The sequence below is a fragment of the Theropithecus gelada genome, chromosome 6 (genome assembly GCF_003255815.1).
Source record: "Theropithecus gelada isolate Dixy chromosome 6, Tgel_1.0, whole genome shotgun sequence".
Classification (NCBI taxonomy): Eukaryota; Metazoa; Chordata; class Mammalia; order Primates; family Cercopithecidae; genus Theropithecus; species Theropithecus gelada.
In genome coordinates this window covers 129489590-129499699 of record NC_037673.1, presented here as the reverse complement: position 1 = coordinate 129499699, position 10110 = coordinate 129489590, and the positions used below count along the sequence as shown (strand labels likewise).

General features: G+C 41.9%; 1 protein-coding gene across 4 annotated transcripts in view; it reads right to left on the bottom strand.

Annotated features, from left to right (window-relative positions):
• Positions 1-641: 641 nt before the first annotated feature.
• HSPA4 (heat shock protein family A (Hsp70) member 4) overlaps positions 642-10110 on the bottom strand; it is a 58181-nt gene continuing 48712 nt past the window's right edge. For 2 of the 4 annotated variants that reach the window (XM_025387419.1, XM_025387417.1), the window contains 5 exons: positions 9398-9523; positions 7076-7183; positions 5172-5291; positions 3043-3204; positions 642-2835 (listed from right to left, as the gene is read on the bottom strand). In XM_025387419.1, the coding sequence (XP_025243204.1) occupies positions 2632-2835; positions 3043-3204; positions 5172-5291; positions 7076-7183; positions 9398-9523 (720 nt within the window). In that variant the 3' untranslated portion in view covers positions 642-2631. Of the gene's footprint in view, positions 2836-3042; positions 3205-5171; positions 5292-7071; positions 7184-9397; positions 9524-10110 lie in introns of all 4 variants that reach the window. The other 2 variants (XR_003119798.1, XM_025387418.1) reach the window with 2 other exon arrangements.

Below are 10110 nucleotides of genomic sequence, written 5' to 3'. Positions count from 1 at the left end.
CGTGGCTACAATAGGCCCTGTTGGTAGGCCCTGGCAGGTAAGCCGCTCCTACAGCCAGAGGACTAGGACTGTGTAAGGGGCATGACCCAGGGAACAAGACCCCGACCCCTCCTCATCTAGACCCATGCCTTCTCCAATTAAGGTCTTTTTCACTGGCTTCATGCCCTTTAAACACCCATCACCACCATATATATACACCAACACACATTCCACACAGCCACACCACATATCCAGTGGCCGCAACTGTTCTAGGACTCTGGGCCGTGCTGTTCTTTGGCCAGGTATCAGTCCTAGCACTTACCTTTATGCCATAACCCCCACCTTCTGCTAACAAAACCCTCAAAGTAAGGCCCAGTCACAGGAGCAAGACAAGGACTCCTAACACCAAAGGAACTGGGCCAAGACTCAACTGGAGTACAGAAAAATCAGCAACATTTTCTTACAAAGTAGGCAGTGCTTCAGCTGTCACTCTTCAGGCTGGAGGTCTTCAACAGATGCTAAGTGAAATTTAGCTCAGGGGGTTCCTACTCCTAGAGAACATTATTATTGAAAACACACACCTCGCCACGCCCACACACACACACCCACACACCCACACCCACACACACCCAGCAGCCTTCATTATGGAATTAAGGAAACCATTCAAGTGTAAGACAGGTTTACTTTATTAGTTTTTCCTAAACTTGTCTCATGTTTACTGAATGATTTTCTTAGTGTAAGAATGTGACCTGGAGCTTTAACAAATCAGTTTGGATAACGCAACCTGGATAAATGCTTGTCTCTACACAAGCCATCAATTACCACTCTCTGTCCTGGCCTCCATGAAAATCCAACTGGTCTTAACGTCTGTCTAAGCAGAGAGCAAGTAGACCACATCATCTTGTTTCAACTTCAAATTCACCCCATCCCAACACCCACACCCTTCCCCCACCACACACACACACACCAAAAAAAAAACAAAAACAATTTTTTTTTTTTTTTAAAGAAGAAATGGCCATTAAGGACTTGGCCAGTTGTACAAGGGTTGGTTTAATCCTGCAGCCAGCACTTTTAAAATAGCTATTGGCTTCACAGCAGGCCAGCTGGAACTCTTGAAGCATGACAGGTAGAGAACAGAGATGTGCTAAGAACAGGGCCTTGTTGCGGTGCCGCGAGGCTTCCATGCGTGCTTACACACCAGTGTAAGTATACTTTCCCCTTCCTCCTCCTAAGCAATTTTTCTCTGCAGCACTTGAGAGCCTGTAACACTCAAACTTTTCGATGTATCTAGAGATGGACAAACGCTTAATTCTAACTACGCAACATATCATCTTATTTCTAACAACATAGGCCAAAAGTAACAGAGAGGCACTCTGTTATACAGAATATCAATTTTTACAAAGATCCAAAACATTACCAACAAGTCTTTTAACAGTTTCTTAAAGCAGGTACCAATTCTGGCCTCAAACACAGGCTTCCCTTGGAGTTTCCAAAATGCCTCACTCCTGTCAACACTGCCCCAAAAAGCAGTCAGAGGAATGCTTTGGTATACCTGACACTGGCCACACAGTTAAGAATGAGGTGTTGTTATAACATCAGGCACCACACTTCTTTAACACTAATTTCAGACTCATCCAGTACAATCCAGTGTATCTTAGTTTTTTTCTATCATCTGTCAGCTGCTTAACATGTACAAATTGGCAGGTTCATGATAGATATTAACACAACACACAAGTGATTGTGAATGAGCTAAAAAGAACTTTTAACTCTTGTCCTAGGAGTTCAAGCTATACCTCAAAATTATACAGAACATCTCCCACCTGAATAAACAGGCCAGGATACAAATCTTTACACCAAAATTAACAAGGATTTAATTCCTCAGTTAAATTTACCATGGCTATCTCCAACAGTATATCTACCCAATTCTAATCTTCTGAAAATTATTTAGACCCTGATGACTGGGGTATTCGTGAACAAACTTTCAGAAAGAGCCTCCAGGTTTAAAGCCCTCAGTTAACAACTTACTCTAGGCAAGGGGGTCTATTTTCCCAAGAGAAGTACATAGCATTTATAATGGGAGCCCTTTTATTGGGAGATAGGGAACAGAACACAGGTGAGGGTGAAGGTGAAATATGAAGACGTTCAGAGCACACCTTTGTTCCTCTCCCGTGTTAATCCATGCTGTGCCATGCTCCAACCCTCACAAAGAGGGAGACCCCATCCCCACACCAGGCAGGGAGCCTTTAGAGCTATCTCCACAACAGATTTTTAAAGCATAATTAGAGCTCCTGCCATGTAAGTCATAATGAAAAGTCTGCTGGATAGCTAGAGCTGTAGCTATAGCTCAACTTTCCAAAACAAACTTATTCTTGTAGACACATGGTTAAACATAAAGGAGTGAAGCATTAGCTCAGTAAGACTAACTGGGCTTCTAAATAGTACCATTATGAAAAAGATACAATGCACTTAATTTCTGTATCTAACTATTTAGAAGTCAAAATGCTCCATACATTACCTATTTCCCCTCCCCGAAAATCCCCTAAAAACTGACTAAGAAATCTTCAGTATTCACTTGCTCTAGTTGATATTTAGAACAAAGTTGACAACTTAAAGCTTTATAATAGTCTGTTTTAATAGAAACAAGTGTTGGAATCAATCAATGTCCATCTCAGGAAGCTTCTTGTCTGACTCCGAAGGCACAGCTGTGTCTGTACCCTGCTCAGCAGCCTGGGGACCTGGGTTGTCTCCTTGTCCATCCACTGGTCCATTCTGCTCTGCATTTTTTTGTTCCTCTTTTGGAGGTTCCACTTTGGGTTTAGGCTTTGAAATTATAGGGCTACAAATACTTGTCAGCTCCTGGAATGGGTAAGAAAGAAAACCGTGGTTTCTTATAAAATTAACAAATTTTACAAGACATGCTAAACCCAAATCCACCCTCTCCCACCACCCAATCCTCAACCTAGAAGCTAAGACACTATAATAAAGTTCCCTCCTAAATGTCACTTGAGGACTATTAATAATAAGGCTGTCAAGAAAAGACTATTTAAAAAAGTCTTAAATTACCTTAATTTTAGCTTCAATCTCTTTTGACTTGACAACTGGATCCATGGTCAAACTCTGCTTGTTCTGCAGATTTAGCTTGTTATTCATCCACTCCATTGCCTCATTTGTGCTTTTTTCTACCTTCGTCATGTCAGCAGCATCCAAATGATCATACTGGTCCTCCTGCAACCAGGAGATAGTCAGACAAGTGCTAAAAGGGTGATACCCTCCCTCCCAGCAAATATTGTCTAGTTTCTGCCATTTTTCAAAAACTTATAATCTTTCAAAAAATAAAGCATATTTAGCCTCACAATCTGAACAGACATTATTCAAAAGAAACCTAATCCCAATTTTTTAATACACTCAGGATAGATTTAAATTTTAAAGGCCAAGAAAATTCATAAGGTATCAATTCAAAGGCTTCAACAAGATAAACAGCAGTACCTGATTTATACAAAATCTTATGAAGATAATTTCACAATGCAAAAAAATTACATTAGATATGACAGCTGAAGTTTCAGCATGCTAGTTTGGAACCAAAACTATAATTAATACTGTTTTTAAAAGAAGGCCTTTCATGTGAACCTGGGAGGTAGAGCTTGCAGTGAGCCAAGATCACGCCACTGCACTCTAGCTTGGGCAACAGAGCGAGACTCCGTCCCAGAAAAAAAAAAAGAAGGCCTTTCAGGCTGGGTGTGGTGGCTCACGCTTGTCATCTTAGCACTTTGGGAGGCTGAGGCAGGAGGATCACTTAAGCCCATAACTTCAAGACCTGGGCAACACGATGAGCCCGTCTCTACAAAAAATACAAAAATTAGCCAGGCATGAGGGCCACATGCCTGTAGTCCCAGCTACTCAGGAGGCTGAGGCAGGAAGGTCACTTGAGCTCAGGAGGCTGAGGATGCAGTGAGCTACGATCACACCACTGCACTTGAGCATGGGCAACAGACTGAGACCCTGTTTCATAAAAAAGAAGAAGAAAAAAAAAAAAAAAAGGGCAGGGCCTGATGGCTAATGCCTGTAATCGTAGCACTTTGGGAGGTTGAAGTGGGTGGATCATTTGAGCTCAGGAGTTCAAGACCAGCTTGGGTAACATGGTGAAATGACATCTCAAAAAAAAAAAAAAAAAAGACAACCCCAGTTGGGTGTGGTGGTACATGCCTACAGTCCCAACTACTGAGAAAGTAGCTGAGGCAAGAGAACTGCTTGAGCCAGAGAGGTTGAGGCTGCAGTGAGCCGAGATTTCACCACTGCACCCCAGCCTGGGTGACAAAGTGAGAACTTGTAAAAAAAAAAAAAAAAAAAAACCACAAAAGCTCAATTTATCACTCAAAGTTTCTTACACTAACAATATGTCAAGAACCTGGGGTATAATGGAGGGACTTTATACTCCAAAGTCTGAACTTTGGAGTCAGACTTCTGGCTAAATGACAGTTCTCCCAATTTAGTGACCCTGAATGTTGCTTAAGGAAAATGAGGCTTAAATAAGTTGGAATTTATCTATATATGTTGATACCACCCCCTACCTTATAAAGGTACTGTGTGCATAATTACTGGGCCTCAGGTGTTCTTAGAAAGACCAGGATAGAGCATGTTAAGTCAAACACTAATGAAAAGGAAACTGAACAACACTGTTCAATTCCAGATTCCACCTATTAAAGAGATATAGCAAATCCTATGGTTCTTATTAAGATGTTATAAAACATTCCACATTACGTTAATATACAAAATAAAAAGTGCTATTAAACAAGTTAATGAGAACAAGAGAAAAAAATGCTATGTAAATGCCTCAGAAGTTAACTTTAAAGGCCAGGAGCAGTGGCTCACGCCTATAATACCAGTCAGCACTTTGGGAGGCCAAGGCAGGTGGATCACTTGAGGTCAGGATTTCAAGACCAGCCTGGCCAACATGGCAAAACCCCATCTCTACTAAAAATACAAAAATGCGCTGGGCGTCATGACGCATGCCTGTAATCCCAGCTACTTGGGAAGCTGAGGCAGGAGAATCCGCTTAAACCCAGGAGATGGAGGTTGCAGTGAGCCGAGATTGTGCCACTGCAGTCCAGCCTGGGCAACAGAGCAAGACTCCGTCTCAAAAAAAAAGAAGTTAACTTCACTAAAATAAGAGTAGGAAAAAGAAAAAAAGTTACCTTGTTTTTGAAAGAGCTGATTATTTTCATATACTGTTGGATCTGTTTCCCTAGTTCTTCAAATAATTTTGGTCGTTCTTCAGATTCCTGGAACCGTATCTTAATAGGTTGACCTAGATTCTTAACAAAAGAATACACAAAGTCTTCATACGGCAGTTCGACGATCCAGAGTACTGATTCCACTAAGATTGGTGATAAAGTACATTTAATCTCCGTGTGCTACATATAAGAAGTTAAATATATTTCTCCAGGCCTTTGGAAGTATGAAGCTACTTCAGGAGGGGAATGAGACTATACCTCAGTACTGTTCTATGTGGAATCGCTTCAATTTGTCACCTGAGCCCTTATTCTCAAAACACAGCAGGGAGACCACCAAAAATTAGGTGCCGCCTAATATAGATACACAGTACTAAATATAAAGTATACTTGCCAAAAATAAAAAATGCTTTAATTTAAAATTTTAAACACCTGAATCTGATGGAGCCTCTAAATGTAACCATCAACTTGACAAATAATATTAAATACCACCATGGAGGTGAAAATCAGCAAAATCCAACTACAGGAAGATCCTACAGGACCAATGATCCAATTTCCTCATAAAATAAATAAGGAAAGGGTGGGGCAACACGGGGAAATGATGGAAGAAGAACTATAGACACAGTTATAAGCAACATCAATAAAATCTATGAGCCTTATATGGATACTAATTCAAACACAAAAATCATTTATGAAATAACTGGAACTTGAAAACTTAATACAACAGCGATATTAAGAAATGCTTGGTCAGGTTCCATGGCTCATGCCTGTAATCCCAGAACTTTGGGAGACCAAGGCAGGAGAATTGCTTGAGTCCAGGAGTTCCCATGCCAATCGGGGCAACACAGGGAGACCCTTTCACTACAAAAAAATTAAAACAGCCAGGCGTGATAGCACACAGCTGTAATCCTAGCTACTTGGGAGACTGAGGCAGAAGGACCGCTTGAGCATGAGGTCGAGGCTGCAGTGAGCCATGACCACACCACTGAACTCCAGCCTGAGTGACAGAGTGAGACTCAAAATGGCCCAGTTCCACAAGAAAGTAATCCAGAGCTAAAATTAAAGAGAAATGTGAAAAGTTCATTCTTGTGCATCTGCAACCTTTTCCAAACAAACGGCCTCAATTTTATGTAATTCTTTGCATTTTTAATCCTAATGTTAAAAGATGAGATGCTTTAAATACAAAACCAGATGCTGTGGCCAGGCGTGGTAGCTTCACACCTATAATTTCAGCACTTTGGGAGGCCAAGGCAAGCAGATCACTTGAAGTTAGGGGTTCGAGACAGCCTGGCCAACATGGTGAAACCCTGTCTCTACTAAAAATACAAAAATTAGCTTGGCATGGTGGCACATGCCTGTAATCCCAGCTACTCTGGAGGCTGAAGCCTAAGAATCCCTTGAATCCAGGAGATAGAGGCTGCAGTGAGCTGAGACTGCGCCACTGCACTCCAGCCTGGGTGACAGAGGAAGACTCTGTCTTATAAAAAAAAGAAAACCCACCAGATGCTTTGCTTTTACTGAGAATCCAAACTACATAAACAGAAACAGCTCTGCCCCAACTGCATTCCCTGTGCCTTTAGGGCAGGTACTAAGTCTTGCTAGTCTTTGTATCTCTTGACACCAAGAATGCACTCGACATCCAATTCAGTGAAGTATTATAAACCTAAACTCAATTTTCAGAAAAATCATTTTGTTATTACAAGGTTCTAAAAGTGAGAATGACAATGAGCCTAAGTCATAAAGGGTTTAGTTAATCAAACATCATTTTCAGTCTGTCTTCTTTACTTGAGAATTCCTCCCAAATCTAAGGTCCTCAGAGGAAGCTTCAACAAGGGTTCTGGATACCCCTACTCTCAAGAGTCACTTACTTTTAATTCAGCCAACTTATCGACATAAACTTGCTTTGGCTGGTCTTCTCCATCCTCATACAACCAATTTTCAGTATCTTCTAGTTTCAAAGTAAAACTGTTACGATCCTAATGATAAAGAAAATATTATAATTAGGTCATTCAAAAATTACATCCCAAATACAGTCAGAGGCATAGAATATAATGATGTATCTGGGATTTGCTTTAAAATACGGACGGCAGCCAGGTGCGGTGGCTCACACTTGTAATCCCAGCACTTTGGGAGGCTAAGGCACGTGGATCACCTGAGGTCAGGAGTTCGAGAACAGCCTGGCCAACATGGTGAAACCCTGTCTCCATTAAAAATACAAAAAAATTTACCTGGGGCATGATGGCGGACACCTGTAATTCCAACTACTAGAACGGCTGAAGCAGGGGAACGGCTTGAACTCAGGGGGCGGAGGTTGCAGTGACCAAGATGGGGCCACTTGCACTCCAGCCTGGGCGACAGAGCAATACTCCATTTCAAAAAAAATAAAATAAGATAAAATACAGGGGGAGGAAGGAGATGGGAGACATAGAAAACAAGGCTGGCAAATGTTGGTCCACTTGATAGGTATGGGGGGTTTTATTATATTATTCTCCCTGCCGTGGAGGACTTTGGATAAGTTAAAACATTTCAGAATTAAAAACTGCATTTAAAAGCAAGTGTGGCCGGGAACAGTGACTCATGCCTGTAATCCCAGCACTTTGGGAGACTGAGGCAGATAGATCATCTGAGGTAAGGACTAGCCTGGCCAACATGGTGAAACCCCGTCTCTACTAAAAATACAAAAATCAGCCAAGCATGGTGGAGCACGCCTGTAGTCCCAGCTACTAGGGAGGCTGAGGCAGGAGAATCACTTGAACCAGGGAGGCGGAAGTTACAGTGAGTCAACATCATGCCATTGTACTCCAGCCTGGGCAACAAGACCGAAACTCCATCTCAAAAAAATTAAAAAATAATAACAACTGAGTTAAGTACCCGTCAACCAATGAGTAAATAAAGCAAAAGTAGTAGGCTGGGCGCAATGGCTCATGCCGGTAATCCCAGCACTCTGGGAGGCCGAGGCAGGCAGATCACGAGGTGAGGAGATCAAGACCACCCTGGCTAACATGGTGAAACCCCATCTCTACTAAAAAAACACACAAAAAAAATTAGCCGGGCTCAGTGGTGGACGCTTTAGTCCCAGCTACTCGGGAGGCTGAGGCAGAAGAATGATGTGAACCCAAGAGGCAGAGCTTGCAGTGAGCCAAGATCGTGTCACCGCACTCCAGCCTAGGCAACAGAGCAAGACTCTGTCTCAAAAAAAAAAAAAAAAAAGAAAACATGGTATACACACCACGGAATACTACTGAGTCATAAAAAGGAGCAAAGTAATGTCTTTTGCAGCAAATGGATGGAGCTAGAGGCCATTATTCTAAGTGAAGTAACTTGGGAATGGAAAACCAAATACTGTTATGTTTTCACTTATAAGTAGGAGCTAAGCTATGGGTACCCAGGAGCATACACAGTAATATAATGGACTTTGGAGACTCAAAAGCGGGAGGACAGAAGTGGGGTGTGGGATAAAAAAACTACATCTTGGGTACAACGTACAGGACATGGATGACAGGTGCACCAAAATCTCAGAATTCACCACTATATAATTCATCCATGTAACCAAAAACGACCTGAACCCAAGAGCTATTGAAAAAAATTTTTTTTTAACAATAAACAGGAAAAAGTGAGCTTTAACAATTTAAAGAAAAATACAGGCCGGGCGCAGTGGCTCACGCCTGTAATCCCAACACTTTGGGAGGCCAAGGCAGGCGGATCACCTGAGGTCAGGAGTTAAGAGACCAGCCTGACCAACATGGAGAAACCCCATCTCTACTAAAAATACAAAATTAGCCAGGTGTGGTGGCGCATGCCTGTAATCCCAGCTACTCAGGAGGCTGAGGCAGGAGAATTGCTTGAAGCTGGGAGGCGGAGGCTGCGGTGAGCCAAGATCGTGCCATTGCACTCCAGTCTGGGCAACAAAAGCAAAACTCTGTCTCAAAAAAAAAAGAAAGAAAGAAAGAAAAGAAAAATAGCAGATAAATAATATTCGAATGTGTCAAAAGTGATTTGTGAACACGATGCACAAAGACCAAACTTTGCAAAACACTGTGCTAATAGACAAATATATAAAATTTTGCGCCCCCCCAAAAAAACTTTTTAATAATTCTATTATACACATATAGCTGCAGATTTCCCTTCTAACCCATTTAAAGATGTTCACAGAAGACACACAGTAGTTAGGCATATTGCGGCAGACTTACATCTTCACTCACAAACTTCTCATATTCACCACTAAGCTTGTCTCTCATTTCATATACATATTCCTCCACTGCATTCTTAGCATCATTCCGCTCCTTCTCCAGTTTATCCTGCATGATCATCTTACCCTGAGAATAAATATTATGTATAAATTAATTAGACATTAGGACAACCGAAATCATTTCCTCTTAAATACCAATATAATTATAAAAGTAGAGCCGGATGCGGTGGCTCACGCCTGTAATCCCAGCACTTTGGAGGCCAAGGCAGGCGGATCACGAGGTCAAGAGATCAAGACCATCCTGGCTAACATGGTGAAACCCCGTCTCTACTAAAAATACAAAAAATTAACCGGGCGTGGTGGTGGGCACCTGTAGTCCCAGCTACGCAGGAGGCTGAGGCAGGAGAATGGCGTGAACCCAGGAGGCGGAGCTTGCAGTGAGCAGAGATCACGCCACTGCACTCCAGCCTGCGCCACAGAGCCAGACTCCATCTCAAAAAAAAAAAAAAAAAAGTAGAGGCTTTCTTCCCCAAATCCTTTTAGTTCTGCAAGTCACATAACAAACGCAAGTGGGAAGACTAATCCTTGACAGACTTTGAATATCAAAAAGAGTTTTGTGGGTGGGATTAAAAAAAAGAACAATAGAAACATCAAGGTATAGACACCCAAAAGCAAAATTAAAGAATTTAAGACAAAGAGAACTTTAAAAACCTC